This window comes from Fusarium musae, chromosome 4, assembly GCF_019915245.1.
Source record: "Fusarium musae strain F31 chromosome 4, whole genome shotgun sequence".
Classification (NCBI taxonomy): Eukaryota; Fungi; Ascomycota; class Sordariomycetes; order Hypocreales; family Nectriaceae; genus Fusarium; species Fusarium musae.
This window is the reverse complement of record NC_058390.1, coordinates 2,174,297-2,189,430: the sequence shown is the minus strand read 5'-3', so window position 1 is coordinate 2,189,430 and position 15,134 is coordinate 2,174,297. Positions and strand designations below refer to the sequence as shown.

The following is a 15,134-nucleotide window of genomic DNA, read 5'->3' as shown; positions in this document are numbered from 1 at the left end:
CTGATACAATAGAACTCGTCGAGAAAGCGAGATTACATCAGAGGATAATCAATGATATGCGCTAAAGGATAGCTCCTGTGGGCACGAAGGATTTAGGAAGACAGCCAACAGCTTTAGTTTGCTCGGTTAGGCTTGTTTGGAGAGTCGCGCGACTAGGTTGGCGTCAGTTACAGGATTACAGGAGTCCAACACGAAGTTTTATCTTGCTAGGCTTGTATGCATCCCTCCCTAGCCTGGGTAGGTATTTATTTCTCTCTGGAGTTGATCTCTTTGGAGGCATACAAGGGTCGCCCATTGGATCCGGGAGTATTACCCCAAGGGCGATCCTGGTGCGGGTACTGTACACGCTTGGGGCTGTTGCCGCGTAGGAGGCATCTGACTGGACTGCTATTATCGAGTGAGGTGAAGTGCTTCTGTCAGAGATCGGTCGGCAGCGGATGGTATTCCTTGTTTTAAACCCAAGGTCTGGGGTTTGGCGGCGGCGCCGACAGTGTTATGGGTGGTGATGAGGATAATGGAGCAGGAAGAAAAGCTTGCGAAAGGCACATCTCGAGGTGGAGTGCCATGCCAAGAGGCGTAAATTTACCTAGGTGGATGGGTGCTCGCGACACAGTCTTCTGAGTGCTATCATTGTCGCGCGTGAGATAGACGAGATGACTCAGATAATTGAAACGACCAACAACTAACTACCTTACTTCCCTAAGGAACGGTAATTACTAAATTGCCATATCCTAGAAGTTAATTCGGGCATAACTCTAGTCTCTCAGAACGACCTGGATAGATTCAAATTTCAAGTCATTCCATTTGTAGCATGCTCTTGACTTTATCTCGTCTAATGCGCTTAAACGAATCGGCATTGCTTGTGTTTATGCTACTCTAGAGGTACGATATTGCGAAGTTCGCTTTTCAAAGCCGCCCAACCTGAAGAAAGACCGCGGCAGAGCAACGCGCGGTGCGGTCCTCGATCCGCACCCGAGGGTGTCTGGCTAAACACACACCGCACTAAGCGTGGAGGAGCCTGTTAGCGGCCCTTGTCACTTCTCGACTCTACCTTACCTAAGTGGTCTCTGGGCGGTCGAGGGCGGCGCCGTCGTCACCCAGCCAGTCGCGCGGCCCATGGCGACAGTTGAAAAGCGCCCAGTGAAAGTGTGAGCGCGCCAGAAGGATCAATAGTGCGAGAGGAATGCAGCGCGAGAGTCGAGTTGAAGATGAAAGGGCGGACTCTGAGGATGCTGAACGCTCTGCATACCTGCAGGCGATACGCCAACGCAAGCGACAATACCAGTTGCAGTGAAGAATGAAACAGGAAGTGCAAGTAGTTGATCGGAAAGCACGGTGGTAATTCAGGGCGGACAGATTCCGTACTCAGGACCTTAATTGTGCGTGTTCGTTGATATGGATGATGAATGGATGGATGAACAGACAGGTACAGAGTACGGGTCTGTCTCATCCAGGGTTATGGCTGGAGATGGGTTTCCAACATTTGGATCCATCACAAAAGACTCCTTCTGATTCTGGGCGATGGAGGCATTAATTGATTTACTAGGAGGATCGCCCTCGACCGGGTAGTGACGTGATATGCCCGATCAAAGTCGGGGATGGACAGCATTGCGTAGGTATCGGGCTGACTTCGAGGTTGACAACGAGGTTGAGGTTGCTCAGACCCTTTGAGGCGAGCAGAGCCATCCCTCCGCGACCAACTCAGACCGACCGACCAGGGTACGCACTTTACCGTACTCTGCAGTTCCGGCGCAGGTACCTTTGGGGCCGTAGGTACTTGAGGTCTCGTAGACGAGGTACCCGATGCCGACCGCACCCAGTAGGCGAGTGACGCCGTAAGAAGCGCCACGCCGCCGCGACTTCGGAGGAGTTGGACACTCAAGCACAGAAGCATGATGTGGATAATTGGTGTTTTTATTTTATTTTTATTTTTATTTTAATAGTTTTCAGAGAATGGCCTCGTTGGCAGATACGAGCTTTATGATGTATTGACTAGAAATGAGAAGTGCTGGCTGTCTGCTTCTCGTTATGGACAAAAAATCCCACCATGGATCCTCATCATACCAGAGATGATGTTAGCCGCATCGAAAGCAAGCACACACTGAAACCTGCTCCATTCACTCGTTCGGTAAAAGACTAGAGCAGCCAACTGATGAGCCCGTGGATGGGGATACTGCACATCACTGTACATACTGATGGTAGTTCTTAGTTCAAGTGGCTGTTGGAATCTATCCTGCTAAGTTATACGACCACCATCAAAGTCCATCAATCACCAGCAGCACGAGGGAGGCCACAATGCACCAGCACAAAGCACCAATGCCCAAATGCTAACAATCCAATAGATACACTAACTACTACGGATACTACAGTACTCCTACGTACTACCAACCGCGCGCCCCGGCTACTGTAACTTAGCTTGCCTTCCCACGTCTCCTCCACTCTTCTTCATGGGTCCATTTCCACGTCCAAGGGTCCCCCCCGGCCCCCAGTCTCCTGATTCATCCACCCCCTCATTAGTGAGGGTGCGGTGTGAGCATTCGAGGTGTGGGATGTTGTGCTTTTTCTTCTTACAGCGAAAGTTCTGTTTCGAGTCTCAAACTCCACAAGGCTCTCCTTCTCTCTCCCAAGTTGCCGCACTGCACTTCAATTCACATAACCTCAGTTCAAACAGAGTCGGCCTGTTAATTATCCTCTTCTCAAGTGATGAACTCGTTGATCGATGTGGCTAACGTGAGATGAAACAAATCTGGACTTCTGGTGTTACTCGAATCTAAAGTGAATCTCGCTGTCTGTTTGTCCCTTGCTTGTCTTGTCTGGCCATGCTTCCAAGACTGTCAGTCACCGTTCAATGTCCCTGTCATTGCCGCCGTCTCTCTCTTAGCTTGACTTGACTTGACATGACTTCGACTTGAGCCTGGCTTCTATTCTAGCTTTCGTCTCCTCGTGTTGCTGGCTCCTCTTACTCTAGAGGCCCTGCACTTGTCTCTCTCTATCATATCCTACCCGGGTTCCCACACCCTCACTTCATCTTGGATCTCATTCTAATCTCGATCCTTCTCTTCCTTTTCCTTTTCCTCTTCCCTCTTCATCGTTCAGTCTTTTTGACTTCGACACTTCCCCTCCCCTCCACCTAATCCCAAGGACCCCCCTCCCTCCTCCCTTTCTCCTCTCCCGTCCCGCCAGGCCAGCCCAGGCCTGACTGATCTGAGCTCCCCGCCACGAACACCCCCAGCCAGGCTCTTTTTTTTCTCGCCGATTACAGACGCTCTTCAAGTGTTAATCGCGCGTCAAAAACCTACCGACGCCCCAAGCGCCGTGACTCTCGTCATTTCCAAACCTCAACCACCCGACTTTTCGCAACGGATACTCTTGGAGCAACTACGCTTTCAACCTTACCTATCTTTTATCTGCGAGCGCGCATGTGGAAAAGGCTTTCAGGCCACTAACTTAACTCCGTTGATTCACGCTCTTTTACTTTGGTTATAGCTGCCAAGTTCAATCTCGGTCTCAAGCCAAAATTAGAAAGAGAAATCAGTCTGGCTACTGTCTCATTTCGCCTTCTCTCTACAACCACTGGATCAAATCACCTTACCCGGACTCACCTTCTTTAACTCCCAATCTCAGCGTCATCCAATCCCAATCACAAATTACCTTACTTTCCGCCAAGCACGGCCTCAATTTTGGATCCTAGAATCGTAACCGCAAGGACTGACTGACTGTTGATCGATTTACTTGTGTTGTGTGGTGGATATTCGTCTGAGCCTGCTGCTTTCTCCAAGGCCACTGCGCCACCCAGTTTGCTTCAGCTGTCCCGATCTCAGCGACATCATCCTCATTAATCAACAGGCACTTCTGCCAGTTACATATCGTTCAGCGAGTTCGGTCCCCAGCCTCGCGGCTTTCACGGCCACCTGCGGAACGTCCGGAGTGGCTTCAATTGCGCCTCGTCTCCACGTTCTGGAAAACCGCTCTGAGTTTGCAGGCTTCTAGGCTTGGCTGTGTGGCCTCTTGGCGCCCCTACGACTCACTTGTTCCCTTGTGCTGTGCACCGTCGGCGAGTCGTTCTATAATGTCAACTTTCACCGCCCTTAATGGGGGCTCACCCAGAACTACCGATCCGCCTACTGTGACGATAGAGAAGCCAGCCATGGAGGAGCGCGCACTTAGCACATCGACATCTCAGCCTCCACCTACACCAGAAGTTTCATCAAATCAAATTCCCAGCCAAAGTTCGGATCGACCACCGTTTCAATCACCCGGTTATCCTGACGTAGAAGGATCTCACAAGCGAAAACGATCAGACTCTGTTGAAATTCGTCGTGAGCATGCAGTGCATGCTCAGACACCGGAATCCGCTCACCCTCATCACGAATCGCGAGAGCCTTATGGAACCCCCTCAAGAGATTATCGTCCTTATGGTGACGAGCACCGAGACAAAGAGTCTTGGTATTCTCATCAGGCACGCGATGAGCGAAGTTACGACTCACAGCAAAATTCGGCTACCACTCCTCATGGCCAAACAGAGGAGCAGATTGGCGATGCGCTTCGCAGGGCTACCGGTCAGATGGACCATAATGATTACTCAAATGCCAGTCCAGAAGGTGATGACCATTCCATGATATATGGTAGCCAATACGGATCCGAGCAGAGGCGTGACGGGGTCTTGCAGCATGATCCCAAAAAGAGAAAGAGGAACTTCAGTAATAGAACCAAGACAGGTTGCCTGACCTGCCGGAAGCGCAAGAAGAAATGCGATGAGCAGAAGCCCGAGTGTAAGTCATTTATACATAAGTTATTTGATCCATGACTGACAAAAAGGTAGGTGGAAACTGCCTTCGCGGAAGTTTTGTGTGTGCAGGTTATCCACCTCAACGCGGGCCAGGATGGCAGAAGCCGGACAACAAGGCTCCTGCAGTTCCCCTTGAATCTAAGGATCCAACGTACATTCCCCCGGGAGCTTATGGGATGCCGCAGCAAAGCCCTTACGGCAATCAACCTGTGAAGCGCGAATCCCTGCCACCTTATCGTGGCCAGGCTCTTCGCATAGACCCCCCACAAGGCCGCCCTTTGGTGACCGACGACGACCGGCCAACGGCATCAACATTGCCCAGCGCGTCTGTGGCCAGTCCTGAAAACAAACTCTCTGCTCTTCCTTATACTCCTGCAAACGTTTTCCCAACTCCAGTCAGCGCAAATCCTCAACCACCGCCACCTTTTGGAGAAAGGATGACAAAGGAATACCAGCGTGTGCCTCCGCTGCATGATCTCAGCAGGACGGAACCCGAGTCTGCCCATTTAGGGAACCAGCTTCCACAGATCAATATACTTCACCCGACAAGAACCAACAGTCCTGCTCCTCCCCCGCCGGCACCGACTTCAAATGCCCAAGTTGCTGCTCAGCTGGCTTTATCGCACTCGCAGTTCCCTCAGAGGCGAACTCAAAAGGAGGAGATGTTGTCTGGGCGACATTACTATCCTTTCGACAAGGAGCTTTGCTTGGAGCGTGAACGTTGCTCTGCGGCTTGCTGGAGGTTCAACAACCTCACTCCTCCTACTAACGGTGTATCTCCCGAAGAGCGCGCTCGCCTGTTCCTCGAAATTCTGCAGCCTCGTGATCCCGTTCGAGTTTCTCCCACAGAAGCTTCCCCAGTCACCAATGTTGGCCGTGTAGGCAGGCATGTTGCTGTTGAGACACCCTTCATTTGCGATTACGGGTACAACATCACTATTGGCCACCACGTTGTCATTGGACGCAACTGCACGATCAATGATGTATGCGAGGTCAAGATTGGTGACAACTGTGTTATTGGACCAAATGTCAGCATTTTCACGGCAGGGCTCCCCATTGACCCCAAGAAACGCCAGGGCGGTCAAGGACCTCAGATGGGCAAACCTATCACCATCGAACAGGACTGCTGGATTGGCGGAGGTGCCATTATTCTTCCAGGGAGGACCATCGGCAAGGGCAGTACTGTTGGTGCCGGATCAATTGTCACCAAGGTAAGCTTACAAAGACAGGTCGGTAATAAAAACAGACAGCAGCTAACTTATAGTAGGATGTTCCTCCTTTCACCATTGTAGCTGGAAACCCTGCGAGGGTCCTACGTGGCATCGCTTCTTAATGCTTATATTTGGCGTTGCCTGCTTTTCTTTCCTTTTCACCTTCAGACACGATACCCAGTGTAATCGCATGTGTAAAGTTGGCACTGTTGATGGCCCCCGGCTATGAGGTTACAAAACTGTCAACGTTATACAGGTGGAGCGAAACGTTACAAAAGCCTCAGCATTGTGTTTATTACGGATTTTTCTTTTCTCTCTCTGTCTTTTTTGACTACATTGGAAGGATTTGCTATTGGAGCGGGAGCCGAGTGTGGCGGGAAAAGCAAATATTGAATGGGGGCGCCATGAGTTTTAATATGCGGAAATACGGGCCGCTATAGGGAGGTAGAAAACCTCATGTGACGAGACGGAGCGTCGGACGTGCTGATGAATCGGGATGGTTGTGTTTGTATTTTTCTTTTTCTGGTTCGTGTTGCATGTGCTACGACTTATGAGAGATAAACAAGGCGGGTCGAGACCTGCAGGAAGATGATATCCATCTATGTTATTGAATGTGCGGAGTAAGCATTTTACAATTTAAAATGCCTCTTGAGGCTTATTTGATGCACCTTGTGCTCCCAATCGGTGCACTCACTAACTTAGGTGACCAGCGTGAGCTATCATGGTGTAGCAATAAGACCTTCGTTCAACGATGGCTGCAAGATGCGACCTGTTCCTGGGCCATTCGCGATGACAACAATTCCGCGTCCTGACCCAGCTCTTGTTCTTGGCCGGTTGCCATAGTAATTGATCGGTGTTTGTGTCTGCATGCGACCGTGTATGCAGCCTCAGGATTGACCGATGGAAAACTTGTTGTTGTTAGTGAGCACTGGGGAGTCAAAGGGCGTACGTAGGTTTGAACCGGAACTAACCCATTCGAAGCCATCATTAGGGCCGAAGAAACTGTTCAATGGGAAGAATTCTTCACAATTGGTGGGGTAATTGAAATCTGCCATTGTAAAGTCTGGGATATCACTGCCTGAAGTCGACTCGCTGTGGGAGTCTGCGATGTTCATCATACCTATAGTCTTCACTTTAGATGTCGTACTTGGTGTCGTGATGCGATTTAAAATCGCTCTGATGACCTTTGCGCCGTGTCGTGCGTCTTTGGAGTGGCTCGCTCGAGTTTCCCAGGTCTTGCAGGTGTCTTCCAGTATCTGCGTGCGTTGTCTTCGGTCTTGTGGTCTACGGCTTGAATTAGTAGTCATGCTCGGAGATGGTAGGTGGAGGATGTACGTTATGTCGGCGGACTCGTGAAGGTCTAAACATAAAATCATAGACGCGACAAGAAAATCATGCAGAGTCAGGCTCGATAGCAAGAAGCGGTCTTCATACATGCGGCCTCCTTCTCGAATCTCATGCTCAAACTCGAGATGAATCTCGATAATCCGAAGAGCGGCAGTTCGACAGAGTTCACGGGATGCTTTGTACATTTCCTGATTCTTCTCGGCCGCAAGGTAAGGCCGGTGGAGGACACAAATTGTCTTGAGATATGACACTTCTATAATTAACCTGTGCATGATGGTATGGGCCGGGATATCAAATGGAGTGGCGGCGATGGGGCGAACGCGCAAACATTCGGGGACACTGTTGTGGTATACTTCCAACTCAGCTTGGAGAGCCATGGTTTCTTCATAAGGCGGGGACTCGACTCGAAGAACATGCCGGAGAACGCGGCGTAGTAAACGGCAGAGATGAGATTTTGTCTGCCATGCCAACATGGGAGTGGGATATGTTGGGGGGCGAGACTCGGGTACTTCAGAATCCTCGTCAAAGTCATCATCTGATAAATTTCGAGGATGTCCAGCGTCGCAGACTTCTGGGTATACCATTGGAGGCATACCGAGCTGAAAGGAGAAAAGCAAATCTGAAGTCTGTACAGTAAACCACGTCCGCCTTCTCATCTCAGCCTCAAATGGCTTAATATTCGGGGACACTCTCGCCGCGTCGAGGTGGTAGCCTCTTCGCTGAGCAAGCCGAACGGCGAGTGAATAGAGGGACCATGTGGTAGCCTCCGAGTCCTTTCTCTTGGCGTTGACCGCATGAGCATATAGGGTGAGTGCCTCGACAGAATATGGTCTAGCTTTGAGGTACTCCCCCGTAACCAGACATTGAGCAGAACGCTGTATGTAGAAACCTGGCCCTTGAAGCAGCGCGAGATGGGGCTGCTGGATTTTGCACACCATTGTACCGAGACTGAGAACAGAGAACATTATACTCAGCCATAAGAAGTTGGCATTGTGAGGGCAAGTCCAGAAAAGTTCATAACGCCGCCAAAAATGACGCTCGTGAATGAAGGGTACAGCGAGGAACTTGGCCTGGAAGTACGATTTCACGAGAGCATTGGCCTCTTGACGAGATGGGACGCTGTCAATGATCTCGCTCATAGCGATTGGAGAGATTCCCCCAGTTGCAATGTCTGGCGCGGTGGATAAATTCTCAGGCTCGCCGTGATGATCGGGGTCATCTTGTGTACTGAGAACACTCTGAATATCATGTATGCTCTTGAACACGGCCTCCCAAGACGTTTCACCGTGGTATGCAGCATCAGACCCCTCTTCAACTACCTGCGGAGAGGGCAAGTTCATATGCTCCGCCATTGCAATGCTGGGAAGGGCGTTTGAAGCTTCTGAAGCCTTGGCCAGACGCATCACTATTTCCTCAAGTTGAGCCATTTTGAGTTGCATCTCTTGCTTGTCTGCGAATCCATTTGCATCTCCATATACGCACAATCTTGGATCGCCACGCTTGTGGCAGGCACCGCAAGTTGGCTTCCCACGGTCACATTTCGACTTGCGTTTCTGACACGCCATGCACGAGACAGGCTTTCGATTGCGCGTGACTTTGTGGTGGCCTGTTGCTCGGAAAACTCCGGTGAGATGTTTCATGTTGGCTTCAGGCATGTTTGAAGATATGTCCAGATAACGAGCTCTGATGTATCTTTCGACAAGATAGAATAGTTCCAATGGTGAGCTTAGCAAAGAGTCCAGATAGTGATGTGAGGGCGGTTGATTGATAGGTTGAAATTGACATGGGCTGAGAGAAATACAGTGGCTTCCACAACAACGCTTGATTGAGGCTCCCCGAACAGGGCTGTCTATAGTGCTTCTCGTCTCGTCTCGTCTTGTTTTGTCCTGTCGTAATAGAACGTAGGTTGACTCGAGATTAGATTGGATGCTTGAATCGAGCGGGGATAGCCTCCACTACAACAACGATTTCAATCCGTTACGCCACACCAAGCCTTCTCTAGCGAGGGCCATGATAGGTACAGATGCTATATGAGACAAAACAGAGTGAGTAACCCAAGCAAAGAAGACATCGAGTTGCGCTTGGTAAGTAAATGCTCGAGCTACTAGACTGATCAGGTCGTCGCCTAACAAGCATGATCAAAGCCGATAGTAATGGATCTCAATGCCTATTCTATTATACAAATACGATGTTCCTATTTTCAGAAATTCAACCATAAATATGCGGCTTCCAAAAAACAAATGCCCATTCTCCAGTTAAACACAAAACCCTCCCTTGTCCACTCGTACAACTAAACGTCCCGAAATAGTATGTCAAGGTCACATAATATGCCAATAGTAATACATGTTGTAATCGTGAATCCGCACCATCTCAACCTCGCTATACTATCGTGTTATCGAATCATTGAGAGTGGTTTTGCTCCAGCCTCTTCTTGTTCTCGTCAATAATCTTTTCCATCGTTTCAAGTGCCCGAGTCTGATCCTTCAGTCTCGAAAACGCCTTGAAGGTATATGCGTCAGGCTTGTACCCAGCCGCCTCAAGGTCCTGTAGTGTGCCCACCGTCTGTGACAGATTCTGCATTGACGCATAACCCTTCACGAGGGTATTCCAAGTTACGTCGTTGGGCTCCAGATTGTGCTCCCGCATGACCTGGAGCATTTGCTCCCCTAGCATTTTCTCTTTTCGCATCAAAAGACCATGCAAGAGGATAGTGAATGTGAACAGGCTTGGCGCCGGGTGAGCCTGTATGCCATCAGGAGGCGAGGTTTCTTCAATGCCCTCTTCCTTGGTCTTGGAAGTCAACGTGCCGCGAAGCATGTCACCGAAAACCTGTAGCGCGGGGCGTAGTAGAGACTTTTGCCCGAGCATGACCTGGATCAATGTGTCATGGACCACGCTCCCTTGATCTTCCACAAGCTCTCGACCCCAATTCTTTTCAGCCCCATGCTCCTCTAGACGGGATTTGAAGAAGCTGTAAAACGACAATAAATCATAAGGTCGGTAGAGGGTCTTGATATATGCACGTAGCATGATAGCTAGAGTCTCTGCATTAGGCTTCTGTCGGGGGGCCTCGCGCTCGAAAAACTCATTCACAACAGGAACAATGGTCGTCCTAAACCCCCACTCTCTTCTTGGGCCAGACCTGAATTTCTCAATACCGTCCACATCTTCCTGGCTGAGAATCAGGGGCAGAGTGTCTGGCAGCAGCCATTGGAGAGGCTCCAGGTTGAATTTCTTGGCATAGATGCGAAGCATGGACCCAAAGATGGGAACGGTCCATGGCGAAGGATACTGCTTCTCACGGCTCTCCATCTCTGCAAAGTAAAAGATAGAATGGAGTGTGTTGTTTAGCACATCAACATATGGTGCTTTAGCCGCTCGAGCGACGTCGAGTGCAAGTTGTACGTTGGATGCTTTAAGGCTGGCCTTTGCGCCTCTGAAAACAGTGGTATAGCACCGTCGATCCAACTCAACGCCGTTCTCTGCGAGCAGCAACGGAAGCCGAACTGCTTCTGCAATGTCCCCCTGCAAGCAAAGGGATTCAACCAGAGACGTGAAGTTGATCAGGTTAGGGGAGAAGCCGCGCTCGAGAAAATACTCAAGAGCCCGCTGAGGCGGAAAACTTTCATCAGATGTGGACCATCCATTTTTCGCTTGCCTAGAAAGTAGCAAAGTCGTGACAACGCTCGCGAACCCAGCCGAGTTCAGATCGTGGCCCTTATCTGCGATCTCGCGAAGAAGCTCAAATGCCTTGGATTTGTATGCACTGCTACTCGCAAGGTTTCTTGCAAAGTGCAAAAGCGTATTTCGATGTAACTTGATGCCTGACTTTTGCAAAATCTGGAGCATCTCAACTGCTTGCTCAAGGGGCAGATTCTTCCCGAGGCGACCCAGGGTAGACTGACGGATTGGAACGTGGCCAGGGGGGAGATCCTCAATGAGCTTTGCGAAAAGCTCGAGTACCTCGTCAGCCTTCGTAATACGATCTCGCATATTCTTGATGTTGTTCAATCTGAGATTCGAGATGCAGAAATGGGCAACATCGAGGATTGCATAACCATGGGGTAGAGGATCCAACGTTGACTCAAGGACTTGGACGGCCTTTCCCGGACATGAATGCAGAGTCGATAGCATTGCAGTGGGCCATATCTTCTTCCGAGATTCCATGTCCAATTCGTGCCAGGCCCTTCTCATGTCTGACGCACTCTCCAGTCCGTACAAGAATTTCCCGTGGTCGAGCCATGTCCATGATCTGGGCTTTGAAGGAGCCTCAAGCAGTTCGATTCTTCGCTTCCAGATGTTGAACTGCCGCCTTACGGCAACCAACTCATCTCCAGAGTATTGGTGACGCAAATAACCCCATTGTTTATATATTTCCTGCGTCCTCTTCCTCTTCCTCTCTATGGCCTTGCGTTGCTCTTCGGCAGTCTTTCGAGTGAATTCCGGGATTTCCCGATGCCTTAGTTGATGGGAGTGTTCGCTGCGCGAGCGTCTCTTCCTTAGTGAGAGTCTATGTCTATGATTAGATGCACTATCCCTTTCTTGAATCTGTTTGCGATCTCGTAGTGAGGGGGGAGTGTATGTTTGCGTCTTGAAAGGGTTCGAGGCTGCATTACGAGGACGCAGTTGTGATAATATTTGAGAACCGACTTCCGGGACGGATATGTGCGTATCGAGATGGTAGGAGCGAATCAATCTTGGACAACTTTTCGTAGTGTTGTATCGTAAGGCAAGAAAAACAGCTCTTCGAGTCCATGCTTGGGGCGTTATAGGAAGCTCAAGCCTTGCACAGGCGCGGAGTACAAGGGCCGTTGGCATATCCTCCGAGTCGGCATCAACTTGAGGCCAATCGTCTGCATAGTGATCACTAGACGAGTAGCGAATTCGCCGTAGTCGCTGGTAAGAGCTGAATGTCGAGGTCGCTAATTGCTCTTGATTGCGAAATTTTTCAGATTTATGCCGAAGTCGCTCAATGCGCCTCTATAATTTTAGCTCTCCTCTGCGCTTAACGCAGGGATCCAATGGATGTTTCTTAGTGGAGGGGCTTATTTAGTGGCAACCCCTACAGAACTCTTTCCAGTGAGTGGCCCGGGCGCTTGATTTGAATCGTAGCGGCTCTGCGGGTGTAGAGCAATGGATAGACGCGCTTGAGAAATGTCCATCTTGAATTCCCACCTGTTTCGCATTCGCCAACCTCGAATCTCCATAACAAAAATAATACTCCGGCTTCACCCCGGTTTCACACTCTCTCAGCGCCCGTATACTGTTTCATGACAATCTGACACCATGTCTTCATCACACGCCAGCCTCAGCGCTGCCTCAGACGACCGCAAAGCCAGGCTCGCGAAGCTGAAGAACCTCAAGCGCAAGCAACCTGGAGACGAAATTGTTGCACCAGAATCAGAAAGAGCCCAATCCCCTCCAGTAGAGCCAGATGTCTCACGACTCCATGTCTCTGGCCGTAACTACGACCCTGAAACCAGAGGTCCCAAGCTTGGCTTTGAACAGGATCCAACCCTCAACCTCGACAAGCCAACGCTCGAAGAGCAAGCTGCCGAAGTGGAAGCGGAGGTCAAGCAAAAGGCGGCAGAAGAAGCCCAAGACGATCAAGGTGTCGATTTATTCAAGCTACAGCCAAAGAAGCCGAACTGGGACTTGAAAAGGGAACTTGATAGGAAAATGGAGGTTCTCAACGTTCGGACCGACAACGCCATTGCGCGCCTAGTCCGCGATCGTATCACGGGTGCACAAAAGGCTGCCACGAAGAGAGACGCGGTCGTGGACGCGCAAGGCACTGGAGAAGCAACCGGCATGGATGGTGTGGCATTGGTAGAAGGCTTGAGGGTCAGGGAGAAGGAGGAGGAGGAGGAAGAGCGTCGCGAACGGGAAGAAGATGCTGCGCTAGGGGTATGAAAAAGCAACATCTAACCTTTAGATGTCGAGGTTCTGCCTCGCCGCCCTTTTTATTACATCTTAGGGGTCTGGCGCATTGTGCGATGACGGTTACACTATATTTACATTTATACCCAACAATTCATTATCTTCCACCCTTCATGGCTTGCGTCATAGCTAACCGTTGACTGAAAGGACTCAAGCTTCGTTCTCGTGCTTGATTCTCAGGACCCGAACCTCCGTGCCCATGTCTTCTGTCATCAAACCTTCCACGAGGTGGCAGTCTCTCACGGTCATGCCTAATCCTGGATCGATCCGGTCTCTCATCAAGTCTGCCTCTCGATTGGGGCGACCTTGGGCTCCCAGAACGTCGACGACTAAGGCTATGTGGGCTCCGAGATTCTGATGGATTCTCCCTAGGATGCCTCGCTGGCGCGATCCTTTTGACAGAAGGTAAAGGGTCCCGGGACCTGTACTGGTCGCGAAGGTCAAAATCTTCAGGAGATGAGCTGCGACCAGAATGGGAACGCCTGTGCTGAGCTTCCACACGAGGGCTTTGGCTACGTTTCAGGCTAGGACTGCGGCTGCGACTGCGACTGCGACTGCGGCTATCAACTCGCCTGCCACGCTGTGAGCCCTCTGAATAGGGGCTTCGACTTCGTGGCGACTGGGCAGGAAGTCTGGCCCTGTCTTTACCAGGTGATCGTGATCGCGAAGCGCCAGTGGATATGGTAGAAACTGAATGAGAAGACACTGACCCTCGACGTTTTGCGTTTGGCTCAATCAGCTCATCGTCTCTCTGTTCTCGCTCGCGCTCGCGGGCGCGTTCGGCTTCTAATTTAGCCAGCTCTTCATCCGCCACACCTTTCCTGTATGGCTGTTAGTAAGTAAACAGACCTTTGCTACTTTAAACCAACTTTTGCTCGAGAGGGTTCAATGTCTCATTTGTGAGCTTAGGCACCAGTTTGGGATTTCGGAACTGCTGAGATCGCGATGGACGTGACACGTATGGACGCTCTTGAGCAGTGGCTTTACACTCATATGAGTAGTGGCGTTCTGGGATGGTCAGCATGATTGCAGAATCACATCGAGGTCAAAACATATCTCTCTTCAAGCATTTCTGGCACTGGACGCTAGAAGGTGTCGACCGGGATGGGCCACCGCGGCCTCTGTAGGTGAACATCGGAAAATCGGAATGGTCTCTGTGTAGCGGAAAACCTCTCAAACTATCGTGTACGAACGTGTCAAAAATATGGCGCCTCTGTGGGTATTATGAACGGCAAAAGAACTGATGTAATTATTGAGTCGTGATTGCTTGAATGGCCTCCTGGTGATATCTTTGAGTCACGTGACGCATACTCCTAAACTGAGGATGCGTGATCAAAGCTTGAGTAGACTCCATTCCAAGGCACGTAGCAGGAAGAACAGGTCAGGTAACATTTCAAAATTTCCAGGCATTCTAAAGGTAGATAAATACCTTATTAATAATTATCGCGGGCTTCCTTATTGCATTGAGTGCCGTCAACAGATTCCCGCCCAGAATTTCTGCAGCCTCCACTATAAAAAGTGACACTGACCTGTGACTGGTCCGCCCCCTTTCATGTCAGGCGGGACGCATACGATCTTTAGTGATTCTTCCAATGTCTCCCAGCGTATCCTCTCGCTGTGCCCTGCCGTGCCGCTCGCTCCACAGCGAAGTAGCAGCCCAGGGCAGGCGGCCAGACTGACAATTGAGACGCCGTCCTTGAGACAACCTCCTCCCACGGGTCCCTCCAGAACTTCAACTAACCAACTACATCCAATCCAGCACACCAGCATCACATCACATCGCATTGCTCGTCTTTGCTGCCTTGTGCGCCTCGGGCCGCCTTTCTCAAGAATTGGCTGTCGTCAAT

The 15,134-nt window shown here is 50.4% G+C and overlaps 5 protein-coding genes across 5 annotated transcripts; 2 read left to right on the top strand and 3 right to left on the bottom strand.

The window, feature by feature from the left end:
* Window positions 1–4,069: 4,069 nt before the first annotated feature.
* Window positions 4,070–6,122, top strand: J7337_005619 (uncharacterized protein; the record flags this gene model as incomplete). Its single annotated transcript, XM_044823294.1, has 3 exons — window positions 4,070–4,772; window positions 4,859–6,000; window positions 6,057–6,122. The coding sequence occupies 3 exons, from the start codon at window positions 4,070–4,072 to the stop codon at window positions 6,120–6,122; spliced, it is 1,911 nt and encodes a 636-aa protein (XP_044681785.1).
* A 765-nt stretch (window positions 6,123–6,887) lies between these two features.
* On the bottom strand, window positions 6,888–9,002 carry J7337_005618 (uncharacterized protein; the record flags this gene model as incomplete). Its single annotated transcript, XM_044823293.1, has 1 exon — window positions 6,888–9,002. The coding sequence occupies one exon, from the start codon at window positions 9,000–9,002 to the stop codon at window positions 6,888–6,890; it is 2,115 nt and encodes a 704-aa protein (XP_044681784.1).
* A 745-nt stretch (window positions 9,003–9,747) lies between these two features.
* Window positions 9,748–11,340, bottom strand: J7337_005617 (uncharacterized protein; the record flags this gene model as incomplete). The annotated part of the gene is made up of 1 exon (XM_044823292.1): window positions 9,748–11,340. One exon carries the CDS (start codon window positions 11,338–11,340, stop codon window positions 9,748–9,750), a length of 1,593 nt encoding a protein of 530 aa, XP_044681783.1.
* Window positions 11,341–12,633: 1,293 nt separating this feature from the next.
* On the top strand, window positions 12,634–13,260 carry J7337_005616 (uncharacterized protein; the record flags this gene model as incomplete). The annotated part of the gene is made up of 1 exon (XM_044823291.1): window positions 12,634–13,260. One exon carries the CDS (start codon window positions 12,634–12,636, stop codon window positions 13,258–13,260), a length of 627 nt encoding a protein of 208 aa, XP_044681782.1.
* Window positions 13,261–13,806: 546 nt separating this feature from the next.
* On the bottom strand, window positions 13,807–14,311 carry J7337_005615 (uncharacterized protein; the record flags this gene model as incomplete). Its single annotated transcript, XM_044823290.1, has 3 exons — window positions 13,807–13,906; window positions 13,998–14,108; window positions 14,157–14,311. 3 exons carry the CDS (start codon window positions 14,309–14,311, stop codon window positions 13,807–13,809), a joined length of 366 nt encoding a protein of 121 aa, XP_044681781.1.
* Window positions 14,312–15,134: the final 823 nt, after the last annotated feature.